General features: G+C 34.5%; 2 protein-coding genes across 4 annotated transcripts; both read left to right on the top strand.

Annotated features, from left to right (window-relative positions):
- Positions 1-1708: 1708 nt before the first annotated feature.
- Positions 1709-9886, top strand: LOC110734183 (peptide chain release factor 1-like). Of its 3 annotated transcripts, none has more exons than XM_021914230.1 (11): positions 1743-2271; positions 2364-2464; positions 2602-2704; positions 3329-3512; positions 3585-3633; positions 3743-3821; positions 3992-4066; positions 4146-4223; positions 4738-4896; positions 9144-9239; positions 9365-9886. In XM_021914230.1, exons 1-11 carry the CDS (start codon positions 2233-2235, stop codon positions 9554-9556), a joined length of 1155 nt encoding a protein of 384 aa, XP_021769922.1. In that variant the 5' UTR covers positions 1743-2232; the 3' UTR covers positions 9557-9886. The 3 variants fall into 3 exon arrangements, with proteins under 3 accessions (XP_021769924.1, XP_021769922.1, XP_021769923.1); XM_021914231.1 differs by having other exon boundaries at positions 2246-2271; positions 2606-2704; XM_021914232.1 differs by lacking the exons at positions 9144-9239; positions 9365-9886 and adding an exon at positions 6508-6908 and having other exon boundaries at positions 1709-2271.
- Positions 9887-10269: 383 nt separating this feature from the next.
- On the top strand, positions 10270-12982 carry LOC110734182 (probable pectinesterase/pectinesterase inhibitor). The gene has a single exon (XM_021914228.1). It carries the CDS (start codon positions 10709-10711, stop codon positions 12635-12637), a length of 1929 nt encoding a protein of 642 aa, XP_021769920.1. The 5' UTR covers positions 10270-10708; the 3' UTR covers positions 12638-12982.
- The last annotated feature ends 1349 nt before the right edge of the window (positions 12983-14331 follow it).

Here is a 14331-nt window from a genome sequence, read left to right as displayed (position 1 = left end):
AACTTCAAGAAAGACTAAATCAAATAAGAATTGAAATATAGAATTGGGACCAAACCCTCAAAACTATCAACTTTTCACGTCGAGGTTAAAGGCAACTTCGAGAAGGGCTTGGAGTATTCAAGGCTCGTGAATGAGGAATGGTGTTTGATTAGGAAAAAGTATCAAAGGATGCTATGTGTGTTGGGATGTGTTTAGGCTAAGGCTAAGGTTAGGCTAGAAATCAAGAGAGAGAGATAGAATAAGCTTAGAGAGGGATTAAGATGATGATTGTCGGTGAATGAAAACGAAGGAAAACGACCCTATTTATAGGAAAAAAACGATGGGAAAAGATTAGAAAAAGATCACGATTCGGCTCGGAGTAAAACTGCTCGTATCGCCAAACGCCAGCTATATCGCGGCGCGATATAAGCATTGTCTAGCGATATTTTTTGAAAGATAGAATCCGAATGGAATCCGACTTTCAATCAAATTGGGTTAATCGTATTTCCGTACGTAGCCTAGTTTTATCAGAATTAAACCTATTAAAAAACAAGTGTTTTATCCGAAGTAAAATCCTTAAATTTTATCTTTTCAAAAACAGGATAAATTAGAACCTTCTAGAGGATTCTAGAAGCTAATAATAAATCCTAAGAGATTTAGGACTCAGAACAACCCTTTAGATAATTCTAGAAGCTTGTAATAAATCCTAATGGGATTAGGAATGAATTAAGGTTAATGAACCCTCCACATGATCATTGGGTTTGTAGGTAAGGCTTGTTTGGGCCTAGTTTAGTATTTTGGCCATAACCTTCTCGTTATAACTCGGATTTGGGCTTATAATATATCGTTGGAAAACTCTTTTCAAGCCCCATCCAACTACACAATAATTTGACCCAGATTATGGACCAAAATAAATTGGTTTGGACGTTTATAAAGGTGACACGAAATGAGTGATTTCAAGGGACACGAAATGAACTATTTTGAGTTAAAACATTTAAAAGAAAGATTAGAAATAGTCAAGACTTAGGGAAATTCACGAGGCTCTTCAACGCTTCACCTAACTCGATAATCAAAGATGTGAAAGGTACTTATCACTGGGTTTGGTTTTTGGGGAGACACAATCAGGTGTCTACAGTGGTAATTTCTAAAACAACAAAAATTGTAGGTGGTAATTGTCAAAAAAATCCTTAATCAAAAGTTGAGATTATATTGGACTGACGGAACAAAGTTCGGATTATTCAAGACAATTTTTCCAAGATTAAAAGTCAATATTCGAAAGAGAGGTTATTAAAGAATGAAATGGTTCTACAGGCAAATTCGAGGAATTACTGAGGAATAGCTCAATTGGTTAGAGATTCTCTCCCGATCGATTCTCATCATCCGCCATTGTAGCCCTCTAAAAAAAAAAAAAAAAAAAAAAAAAAAAAAAAATCGAGGAGTGGTCGGAGAGAATATTTTAATTTGGGGGTCAAATTATTGATGTTTTCAAAATCTTAATGAACCATGCTTCCATTCAAACAAAAAAAAAAAAAAAAAAAAAAAAAAAAAAGGAACCATGCTTTATTTTTGACATATTTTTAGGAAAATTTTACATATTTATTGCGTTTTTCACGTTATGCCCTTCTTTTTGGAAGTTACACATAATAACCCTCAAGTATAATTAGTAACTATACAGTAACCTTTTAGTTATCCCGCCGTTAACGAATTTCAACTTGTTGATTCAATTACCGTTAGTGGGCCCACTATCCACCTATTAATTTTTTTCTCTCGATTTGTGTTCCAAAAAAAATTCGTTTAAAGGTGTTAGGGGTCATATAAGAATTTATGGAACCAAATTGAGTTTGAATTTGGCAAAAAAATAATGTAAATTCATTATTTTACATATTGAGACATGTCTCAAATTACTTGTCATTATTTTCTTAGTAGCTGTAAAAAACTAAAAATTGTTCGTGCAAGGTTTTAGAATCATTTTATCAATTCCTCAAAAGAAGAACAAAAAAAAAAAAAACAAACCCGATTACCCGAGTGGTCCAAAATTTCAGTCCTTCCTTTTCCAGAACTTGCTGCGACATACTGTATTTCAGAGCAGAGGTAATGAAGTCAGTGGGGATTTGAAGACGACGAAGAAGAATAGTCCTGTTGCTAATTAGGAAGAAATGAGAAATTACCTGAGATTAGGGTTAGGGTTAGGATCTAGGAATTGGTCAAAAATGTCACCTCGCATACCAGCAGGTGTTGTTATTGGATCGAAGGATGTCGCTGCTGAGTATTTTCGGTTTTTCACAACTTCTGGTTTGTTTTCTCTTCTTCATATAATCAATCAGTAAACTAAACTTGCTGCTTATTATCTTGTTCATATTTAGCTCAGTCTTGTTAATTGGCAGAAAATCAGCCTCATTTATCAGCCGACATCATTCAAATTATGGAGCAAAGGTTGTCAGCTATTGAGCGAAGGAGTGCCTTGCTTCAGGATATCATCAATAAGGTAATTGCTAATTGCTCATCCTTTCTTTTGGATACACCTGCGTTTCTTATGGGAATTAGATTTTTCACAGACAGATTACTCGTGGAACTCGTCTCCTGATTGTTTTTTTAATTTTATAATTTTGGTCATGAATGAAGACAGCCTGATGCCTCACCAACCGAGTATGCGAGAGCCAATAAGGACTTTAGGAAACTCAGAAGTTCCGTGGACTTAATACATGACTTGAGAGCAAAGCAGAAGGTATATACCTTCTCCTTTTATTGACATTCCTATTGTGCAGAAACTAGGTTGTACATTAGAATACCATGTGCATTGTAAGTAGCTTATCGTTGGATAGTTCGATGTGTGTTGAATTATGGCTCAAAATGGAACATACTGCCAACTCAGATGTTTAAATGAATCATGTTGGTTGGCCAAAGGTGTGGCGCTTTTAAGTTTTGAAGGTGTTTCTTGATTCAGGTGACAGATGTGTTGCCCTCTAGTGTTGTAGTGTATTCTACTTCCTTCCCCGAGAGCTATATTTATTTTTTTAATTAATGTGATAATAAAATGTATCCTTCTGCAATTATTGGTTAGTACACCTGATGAACATAAAGGCTAAATTCAAAGAACATGAATATAAATCAATAAACTTAAGGGCTAAAACAAAAGAATATGAATCCTAAAAGTATATAAGGTTTTCTTTGTTTTTTGTTCCCCTCCGTATTAACTTGATAGTGCTGCACTGTTGCCTTGCTTCCATTTAGATGGCTTTAGCAGCTTTTCACCCATAAGTGATGCGTTAGTGTATACTCTATAGGATCATTTAATGTGCTCCGTAATTGGAATAAGAATTGAAAACATTGACCCATTTTGACATTTAAGGAGATTGATGGTCTCAAGTCACTCATGGCTGAGTGTGCTGATGAAAAAGATATGCTTAACATGGCATATGAGGAATTGGATCAGGCTGTTGAAGAGGAGAAAAGGCTGCAAATGTTGCTGCTGAAATCATTGCTTCCAAAGGATGATGCTGATGAAAGAGACAGCATCCTGGAGGTGAGAGCAGGTAGGTAACACACTTTCAATGTTTTTAGGACCTATTTTCTTAACCTGGACCTTATACAGGCTATTGAACTAGGTACTGGAGGCGAAGAAGCTTCTTTATTTGCTACGGAGATATTCAAAATGTCAGTTCTGGTCTTCTTATGACTTTGATTCAACCAATATGCTTGCAAAATGTGACACATTGGCACAACCATCTTTTGTGCTCATACTTTTGTTCGTGACACCTGACAGGTATGAGAGGTACTCACAGAAGAAGGGATGGAAATTCGAAGTTGTTTATATAACAGAGTCTGACCTTAAAGGATTCAAGGTAGGTCAGAAAACTTAAAATTTAGATTCACATTGATCGTGAGATCATTAAAATTATTATTATTATTATTTCAATTTCTTTAAGGTTTAGTGTGCACCGGAATCTGGATGAGTTATCGTTGAAATTATTTGATGTCATGGAGTATATGATCTAATGTGACTAACTTCCAGGAAGCTATTGGATTGATCTCAGGGGCTGGTGTGTATGGGAAGCTCAAATTTGAGAGCGGTATTCACAGAGTTCAGGTATGAACAATGCTGTGAGTAAAACCAAAAGATTCCAACGGTTTATAACCATCGTTGCCCGCCATCCTATTGTTTTCAGCGCGTTCCTGTAACCGAGAAGTCTGGCCGCACTCATACCAGTGCTGTGACTGTTGCCATCCTCCCTCAGGCTGATGAGGTACTCTGATGTATGGATAATTCCTTTGCACAGATTTTATCTTTAGAATCAATATTTTCTTGTTTTCTTCTTGTATACATCATTTTGAGGTCTTGATTTATTGTAGTCGTATCATTTTACTTTTGTTGAGATTTAGGCTAGGTTTAGTTCACCTTATTTTGCTTAGCTGATCTAATTTTAACTTATTTTTCTTGATATAATCTGATCGTCTTATTTGACTAAACATTGACCTTAAATGTATTAGGAAAAAAAAATAAAAACTCAAATGGGGTTTTATTAGATTTGTATTAATGTGTATTTTTTAATATGCAATTTTCATAATTTTTCATCACGGAATTAAAGATACTTATCAATGAAAAATCGCACTTAAAACAATAAAGTAGATATGAACTTACTTTTTCTAATCTGATTTGATCTGAACTTAAATAAGGTGAACAAAACATAGCCTTAGTGCTTTCCTGGATTGCAGGGTGTAATCTTAATGACACAATTTATTTTTTAATTTGTTTTGCAGGTGGATGTCCAATTGAGGAGCGAAGATTTGAGAATTGATACTTACCGATCTGGTGGCTCAGGTGGTCAGCATGCTAATACTACAAATAGTGCTGTGAGGATGACCCATATTCCGTCTGGTCTGACAGTGGCTATTCAAGATGAGAGGTCACAGCACATGGTAAGTGATAGCCTGTTGCTGTTCTTGTTGTATTGTTAATTTGTTATTATTGGAAATGTTGTGTTTGGCCCTTTTGAGCGTCTGTTGTTGGCCACTTATTTTAGACTTGAGTATTTTGTATGTCTAACATACTGTGAATACTTCCTTGAAAGTGGGCAAAGTCAATTGATGAACACATATATCTTTTGGATTGTAAAAAGGAAACAATGTAACTAGAAAAAGAAAGGAATGGATGGCAGAGATATTGACGAAACATGGATAAAGTCATGAAGGACAGGAGTTGGGAGATGAATAAAAGGTGACTCTCGCTGCTTTACCTGAAAGGGGCCAAATCTGACTACGGAATTGCCGAAGTGTACTAGGATTACTAGGTGATCTAGATCTCTACATAGTATAGTGCTTACGTTATGAGGGCTTCTGCAACTTTTTCCATGATAAATGGTTTTAAAGTAAAAATGAACTTTCGTTAGTTCCTGTTTGCACTTCCTAGCTTCATAAGAAAGTAGACTAGTTAGCTATATGATTCATTTATTGTGCAGGTGAATGAAGATGAGAGAGTGCAGGGTGAAGTTAGTGGGAGAGGCAGGTTTAGTACTATGGTTCACTTGCCCTATTAAAATGTGTTGGGCACTTGTCTCTTAGGCTCTTAAAGGCAATAGAGTTTTGCTCTGCATAGAAATTAAACTTGGGGTGTATATAGGGGCATGAGGAAACAAACATTGAAATCTCTTATGTCTATAAAGAAAATAGGCTCACAAAGGAATTTACATTGTTTTCTAGGAGAACATTCTCTTTTATGCTTATAAAGAATTGATGAATATGTTTTATACTAGATTAGTGGCTTCTGACCAGCTGGTTATATATTTTCGGTGATCCTTCTCCTGTTTTGGCTCATGTAGCCGACCCCTCTTGTGGGATTAAGGCTTTGATTGATTGATTGATCCTTCTCCAGTTGTTTCTGTTTCGATCTCCTATTTCTTTAATTGTTCCTTTCTTCCATCTACAAAGTACCTTTTTTTAGTTAGCTAGAAACACATTTTATGAAATCATAAAATATCTGGGCCATTACAATCTAATCCATTACTAATAAGTTTTGAAGAAGTTAAAAAACTTTTGAGGTATTACCGTGCTTCACATCGGTACCAAAAAAATAATAAAATATAATGCTGGACATGTATTGTTTTGTGAAACATTAGAGATAGTGTTATCTATTCTTTTCTATAATATTAGTCCTTGTTTGTTGAATAAATGTGTGCTTCTCTGTCTTGAGAAATAAAAGGTGTTGCCTTAATTTCTTAATACTATGTTTGAGTTTTGATGTTGCTCATTTGTTGTATCTTTGTTGACAAATATGTTACTGGAGTGGACTGCAATGAATTTGTTAAGAAATTCTTTTGAAAAAAAAAATGTATCAAGGATGTTAAGTAGACTATAGAACTTCAATTTTAATTAATATAAGTTTGCTTGCTTGTTTTTTCAAACATTTGGTTTTCGCTTCATCTACTCTGGAGTTGGACATACTGATGGTTGAACTTTAAGTCACATATCTAGAAATTGAAATATTAATTAGTAATTGCAGACAGTAAACCTCTCTTAATACGCTTTGACCAGTATGTAACGACCAATGTAACTGCTTTCTGGAAGTGATCTTGAAGGATGTACGAAACCAGCTTTTGGGATGATATGAAATTTCATTTGGAGACTTGAACAATGCTGGTGATGACCAGATTTGGGTGTTTTGATATTACAATCTTTAACTTTGTAAGGTCTAGATGCGAGTGTCTAACTCTTAATACTTGTATAATTCTAATAAGGTCTTATCTAGTGCTCATCGAGGAAAAATAATTGGTACTCGTTACGCATAAGATAATTGAACTTTTTAAGGTGGATACAGGATACAACAGCTAGGGGAATTTATTTATTTTTTACTAGATGAAAACCCGTGCGATGTACGATTTTTCATACATATATCTCAAGAAAAGATATTCCCTATATACTCTTAAGTTTATTTATTTATTTATTTATTATTATTATGATATATATAATTATTTGACTTATTTTACAATTTAATAATTTTAGACAAAAAAAATAAAATAATAATAATAATTTAATTAAAGTGATATTGCCAATTACAAAAGTATAATTTTTTTAATGTAATTTATAATGCGACTTAATTTATTGTTTTGTATTTTATTCGTTGTTGTTAATTATATGACAATAATATGATATTTTTCAAAAAAAAAAAAAAAAAAAAAATGTAAATATAATATTTCATTGATTACATATTAGGATAAAATCTTTAATGTGAAAAGATAATAATTTTTTATTTTTAAAATAATTTAAATCCTAAATCATTATTCGTTGTTTTTTACACTTGAAATTAAAATCTCAAATCTATATATCATTCTCAAATCTATATATCATTATGTATATTTCTTGCAATCTCTTGATCTCTAACAAATTATCTGTCTTTTCAAATTTTTAGACATAAAATGTTTAAAGAAGGTAAAGTTTTTTATTGCGTCAAAAGTTTTAATTTTTTTTTATGAAAAAAACATCTTATTAATCGGGTATTTAGATAAAAACATTAATTTCAAAAGATAATTTTTATTTTTTTTTTAATAATTTAAATCCTAATGTCCCACGATTTTTTATACGTAAAATCTCATAAAAAAAATAATATTTGTAATTAGATCATACTCATAATATTTTTGAACATTAAAAATAATAGTTATTAGATGTAATATTTTGATGTAAAAGAATTTGTATTAAAAAATAAATTCGATAGGATCACCAACTTAGTTCACACCGATATCTCTTCCATGTAATAAAAGTGGATAAATAGAACATGTTAGCAAAATAAAATTTATATAAAATTAATGTTTATAGTCTTATAAATTAAATTAAAATATTTACCAGAACTTGAATAATTGTTGTGAAATTAATCTAAAAATTGTAATTATACAAAATTAAATCATGCATTGGAATTTTTTCATCGTCCCCAATCGCCCAAATAATAGTATTTTGGAAAATTGAATCATTATTTTGTTGTCGCTGACAATGCGTGTGATATCGCTTCTTATTTGTAGCGACTGAAAAGTATCTAATGGAGTAAACTTTTCCTTCAATTAATTTTGAACAAAATTGTAGAACAAAGTTGACTTTAATTGAGGCATGAACGCAATTACCTTCTAATTAAAAATAAAAAATTAAGTTAATTTGATGACTTAATTAAGCTACCTAAATCACAAAAAATTTGTTTTAATCATAAAATTAATTGATAAAAACTAAAAGGTTCATTAAAAGATTTAATAAATGTAAACGATTTATAAAGATATATTACCTCCTCATCCAATAGGATCATCAAGCGAGAAACTCGTACTTTGATATTCCAAAGATTTTTGCTTGAATATAGTTCTCTGCATGTAAAAACAAAATTCAGTAAATAAATCATAGACATATAATCATTATGTATCCCAATAAACACAATTTAAGTAATAATAATCACAAATATACATTTAAACATGGGTTTTAAAAATTAAGCTAAGAATTACCCGGCCATTGATGACCTAATAAAACTGACACAAAATTAATAACGCAAAATTTGCTTGGTTTGGTTTTGTATTGATACGAAATTTTGTTGGTGTCATAGGATGCGTCAATTTATAATGGTAAATGTCACAAATTTTAATTTAATTATAATTAAGGAATAATTTTTATTTCTTATCATAAATACTATCAAAATTTATCTTATAAGAGTAGGTATATAAATCCTATATCTAAAGATGATTATTTTAAAAGATAATTTTTAGTTTTTTAAATAAATTAAATCCTAATAAATCAATATTCGTTGTTTTTACACAAAATTCTTAAATCTCATTTGTCACTTTTGTTTAGGTGGCAAACGAATTTTTTAATTCTAAATTGAAATAGAAATCTAATTTTTAATTGGTCGAAAACATACCTTTGCTTATATGGCGCGCCGAATGCTCTCCAAAAATGCCTACTTTATTTATATATATTAGATTAGATTTTTTTTTTTTTTAGGGGGTGGGGGTGGGGGGGGTGGAGGGGGTGGTTTGAAAAAATTGTCAGTTGGATCAATTTTAATGTTTTTGTTGGTCTTTTCATGCTAACTCACTAAATTCTTGTGATTATGAGTTATGACAGTACAATAGCATAATGAGCTGTATACATACTAATTACAGCACTTATGTTCTTTCCTTTTGTATGCACTTCTTTTGTAGAACAAGGCCAAAGCATTGAAGATACTATGTGCGAAGCTTTATGAAATTGAGAGATTTAAAATGCAGATAAACCGATCGAAGCTTCGGGCAGAGCAGGTGAATTGCCTATACTATTCATCCTCGAGCTTGATAAATATCTGTTTTGTTTGCTTCTCTGTCTAGCAAGTCATATATTTCTTGGTTAATCATTGGAAAGTTGCATTTCTTGATAACTTTTGCAGATCGGCAGTGGCGACAGATCTGAACGCATTCGTACATACAATTTTCCACAAGGGCGTGTAACTGATCACCGTGTTGGCATTACGCATCACTCTATAGATGAGGTGCTACAAGGGGAAAGTTTAGATATGTTTATTGACGCTCTTATCTTACAGCAGGAAATGGATGCTATAGCAAATTTCTCAGCCAGCTAAGTATTTATTTAGACTTCAGATAGAGATAACCTCGAGTTGCACCTCTTTCAAGCAATCGGATTGTGCCAATACTCGATTTTTGTCCGTTGAGATTCCAAATACTATATGCGAGTTATCATTTCTGCCACATTTACTTGTGAAAATAGATTTACTTATCATACGCTTACCTATATTTTTTCTTCTAATTGAAAATAAGTATAAACAAATTTTAGTAAGAGTGCCTCATTGTAATACAAACATGAATTGCCATTTGAATAGGATCATATGCAACCAACCGATGAGGTCTTGGTCTAGTGGTTAAAATAGAGAGTTTGTGTACAGTTCAAATTTTCCCATTTCCATTTGTAATTTGAATTGCCCTTATGACGTATTCGCACCAAAAAAAATAATGACATGACAATTTATATAATGTGTAGTATATAACACAGCAAAATTAGATAGTTGCATACTTGCATGAGCAATATTCTAGAGATATAATGATTAATTAGGAAAATAATATTAGTACATATAAGAAATATTTTGTTGTAAATGTAATGAAAAATAGTGGTGGTTAATTACTTTGCATTCGTCACATTTTTCATACATAATTTATTAAATTCTTGTATCCCTTAAGGCCTTATATATATGTATTTAATATATTAATGAATAATAATGAATTTTCATTTTCAATTTGACCATACGTGTAGTATTATTTTGTATTATATAGTGTAAAAAAGAAAATCATTATTCATAAGCCTATGGGATGTCGCACTATCAGCAGCAACATCCAAAATACAACCCAAAATTATGGAATCCATAGATTTAGCAAGGAAAGCGGAGCACCACATGAGAATGAAACACTCCTGTAATGAGAAAATTAAGGGGATATGAGGAAGAGATAGTGTACCCTGATTCCTAATTTTAACAAACTTCTTAGATGTTCATATAATAAAATAGTCTGATTTTACACAATTACCGCATTGTGGTTTACCAAGAGTAAATATAACAGAGAGACGGAGGGTAGAAAACTCTCTTTTCTCGTCTCTCTTCAATATGAATTGATTTTTTCTTTTTTGTTTCCCCTCGTTTCATAATTATTTCCATCATTTATACTACAATTAAAAAAAAAAAAAAAATACGAGGGGAAAGAAACGATAGGGGGAGGGAGGAGCAATGGGAAGTAAAGTAGTGGTATCATTAATATCCATCATTTTGGTGGTTGGGGTTGTCATTGGAGTGGTAGTAGTCGTTCATCGCCCAGGGGGTAAAGGTGGTAAAGATAATGGTAAGGATGATGAGAACTTGTCTTCCTCAATGAAGACGGTGAATGCCCTATGTGAACCATCTACATTTAAAGATTCATGCATTAAGAGCTTAGGATCAGTAGCACAGAACGAGAGCGCCACTCCTCAAGACTATGTTAAAGCTGGTATCAAAATGGCTTTGGAGGAGATATCAAAGGCCAACAATTTAACTGATACCCTTGTCCCCAAAGCTAATGCAACAAAAAATGTGGAGAGAGCTAATATGGCTATTGAAAGTTGTAAAGACCTATTCAATTTAGCGGTTGATCGCCTGGATGATGCCATTAAACAAGTTCAGGATCCTAAAATGTATAAAGAGAAGGATATAGTTTGGAACGTCCGTCTATGGCTCACTGATGTCGCCACCTTTGCCACTAGTTGTGTAGATGAATTTGATGAGGCTGAGGCTCCTGAGCTTCAAAACACAATGCAGGATGCTGTTCTCAATGCCACTGAGCTCACTGTAAGCATGCTCGACATCATTACCACTTTTAATGCAGCTCTTGGTGACTTGGCTCTTTCTCTTAATGGTAGCAAGTTGGTTGAGCTGTCAACTATAGCTAATGCTACATCGAACATTGGCAACCCAGTTACTAGTACTCGTCGTCTCCTTGGAATAGCCATTGATAGAGAGGGCTACCCAACATGGTTGTCTGCTGATGAGCGAAGGCTCTTAGGTGGCAAAGGTGGAAAGAAGAAGATGCATAAGACAAAGGGGGTTGGTAAAGGCAAGAAGAAGGGAAAGAAGGGAAAGGGTAAGAAGGGTTTAGCTGCAGGAGGTGCTGCAGCAGGTACTGCGGGAGGTGTTGCAGCAGGTACTACAGCAGCTGCTGCAATTGTACCTGGTATGAAGCCTAATGTTGTGGTTGCTCAGGATGGTAGCGGCCAGTTCAAGACCATCACAGATGCTCTCAGGGCCCATCCAGGGAAGAATGTGCAAGGTCGGTATGTTATATATGTTAAGGCTGGTATCTATAGGGAGGATGTCATTGTAGGGAGGGAACACCCTAATGTTTACATGTATGGAGACGGCCCTACAAGAACAGTGGTGACGGGGGATAAGAGTTTTTCTAAGGGCGTTCAAACCTCTAAGACAGCTCCCTTTAATGTGGAAGGTTTAGGGTTCTTTGCTAAGGACATGGGCTTTCAAAACACTGCTGGTCCCAAGGGGCATCAAGCTGTGGCTTTGAGGGTCAATGCTCTTCAAGCTGTATTCCAAAACTGTTGGTTTGATGGCTTCCAAGACACCTTGTATGTTCAGGGTGGGTCTCAATTCTTCCGTGATTGCCAAATTGCTGGAACAGTAGATTTCATCTTTGGCAACGGTGCTACCTTGATCCAAAATTCTAAGATCCTCGCTAAAAAGTGTGACCTTAATCAAATGAATTTAGTCACAGCTCAAGGTGGTATAGCTGCTAATGAGCCCACTGGGATTGTAATTCAAGGTTGTGAGATCCTTCCTGATAGAGAACTCTTCCCACTCAGGTTCCAACTCAAAACCTACTTGGGTCGTCCATGGAAGACCTATGCCAAGACTCTGTTCATTGAGTCTCTGATGGGAGACTTGATCCAGCCTGCGGGGTATGAACCCTGGGCTGGAAATGCAAACATCAACACTGCTTTCTATGGTGAGTATGCCAATCGTGGACCGGGTTCTAATACAGCTATGAGGGTCAAATGGAAGAATGTTAGGGTCTTAAACAAGGCTGAGGCCCAACGCTACTCTGCTGGAGTTTTCCTAGGCGGTGCTCCTTGGGTTAAGGCTGTTGCTGTTCCACTCAATCTTGTTGTAGCATAATGTGTCTGGGATGAGAGGTTAATAATTTGCTTTTATTTATATTTTTATTCTGACTTGCTGAGCAGAAGCTCCAAGGCTTCAAGCTACAGTTATCTCAGTCACTCTTACGGACTTTCTGGTGTAATATACCTAACTAACGAATGAATTTATATTGACATCTATATGAGCAATTAAATATAGTTATATTGTAACAGAACCTTGATTCTGTTATATTATCTGTAACTGAATTCTATTATGCTTGAGTTAGTTATTACTGTAGCTCTATAAATACAGTCCTGTAAGAAGTCCAAAACAGATTTTGGAATAATAACTCTACTTCTCTATCTCTTCTCTCTCTCTCTCTTATTTCTCTCTCTTATCTCTCTCTCTCTTATTTCTCTCTCTTATCTCTGTTCTTGTTCTATCTTCTTCTTTTCCTATCATTCTACTCTGTTTTCTAATCAAATACAGTAGCTCGATTGAGCTCATTGTTACCTATATCAAGAATGACAATTTACTTGGGTAAGATATTTAAGCTTCTCGAATCTTATTTTTGGAACGGTATTTAGGGGCATTCTTAGGTGATTTTTGCAGCAACTAGAAGGGTCAGAGCCTGGTGGCAGGTGGATATAGCAGAAGCAAAGGCCATTGTGACGGCCATCAGGTTGGGTCAAAGATTTGGTTGCGAGAAGGTGATAATAGAATCTGATTGCCAAGTTGTTAACAGGTTGACCAAGGGAGCTGCTTATCTCACGGATTTAGATGTTGTGCTTTGTGATGCTATGTCTCAGAGTACTGCTTTCACAAGCTTACATTGGGCGCATGTCAAGCGAGAAGGAAATGTGGTGGCTCACAATCTTGCTAGTTATATTCCTTTTGGTGTAGAGCAAATTTGGGAAGGTTGTGTTCCCTCTAATGTAGCTCCCTATGCACTCATGGATGTTCTTGCTATTAATGGTTAACCTTTTGCTTGCCCTCACAAAAAAAAAAAAAAAAAAGCTTGCCTACAATCTACAAACCTTGGCTTCCTGCTCCCAACTAGGGGTGGTTGTTGGGTAGGGCTACCCAATGGCAAAAGGGTCAGGCCTAACACTAAAGGGTTTTGACCGTTTAATTTTTTAATAGACAGAGATTTTATAGAGTCTTATTTTGTAGGGCTTTTATAGGGTTTCAATTAGAGCCCAATAATTTAAGAATTAAAATAAAAAGCCAAATAATAACGGTTAAGGGTCAGCCACTCAGCCCTCACTTCCATTTTCTCTCTCTTCTCCTCTGTACTTTCGCCCACCTTTCTCTCTCCTCCATTGAAGCACACTCAGAGTTCTCCATTGAAGCGCACTCAGAGTTCTTCATTGAAGCCGCTTCTCAGCTTCTCGGGTATAGTCATTTTCTCTCTCTTAATCTATTCTTCAATTTTGATTCATGTTTTCGTTTTGTTAATGTTTGATCATCTTCATTCGTCGGTGAATTCCGATGGTTTCGGAGGTGGTGTTTGGAATAATAATTGGGATGATTGGTCTTCTTCGTTTCCCGATTATCCGACTTTTGATTTCGTCGTTCAAAAAGCTTGTTCGTTTGATTACTAAGGAAAGAGAGAAGGTTCCGTTGAGAATGGAAGTTTGCTGATAATTTACCGGTACTTTTATTCGTTCTGATGTATATAATTGTACATATTGGTCGAATTCTCGAACATATTATTGGTTAAATTGTACATA

The sequence above is a fragment of the Chenopodium quinoa genome, unplaced genomic scaffold (genome assembly GCF_001683475.1).
Source record: "Chenopodium quinoa cultivar QQ74 unplaced genomic scaffold, ASM168347v1, whole genome shotgun sequence".
Lineage (NCBI taxonomy): Eukaryota > Viridiplantae > Streptophyta > Magnoliopsida > Caryophyllales > Amaranthaceae > Chenopodium > Chenopodium quinoa.
This window is presented reverse-complemented; position numbering and strand designations above follow the sequence as displayed.

Excerpts from the sequence above, each read along its gene's own strand:
- LOC110734182 (XM_021914228.1), top strand. The coding sequence starts at position 10,709 with ATGGGAAGTAAAGTAGTGGTATCATTAATATCCATCATTTTGGTGGTT.
- LOC110734183 (XM_021914230.1), top strand. The coding sequence starts at position 2,233 with ATGTCGCTGCTGAGTATTTTCGGTTTTTCACAACTTCTG. Across the intron at positions 3,634-3,742 it reads GCTACGGAGATATTCAAAAT|GTATGAGAGGTACTCACAGA; the intron begins GTCAGTTCTGGT and ends GACACCTGACAG. Across the intron at positions 4,067-4,145 it reads GCGGTATTCACAGAGTTCAG|CGCGTTCCTGTAACCGAGAA; the intron begins GTATGAACAATG and ends TATTGTTTTCAG.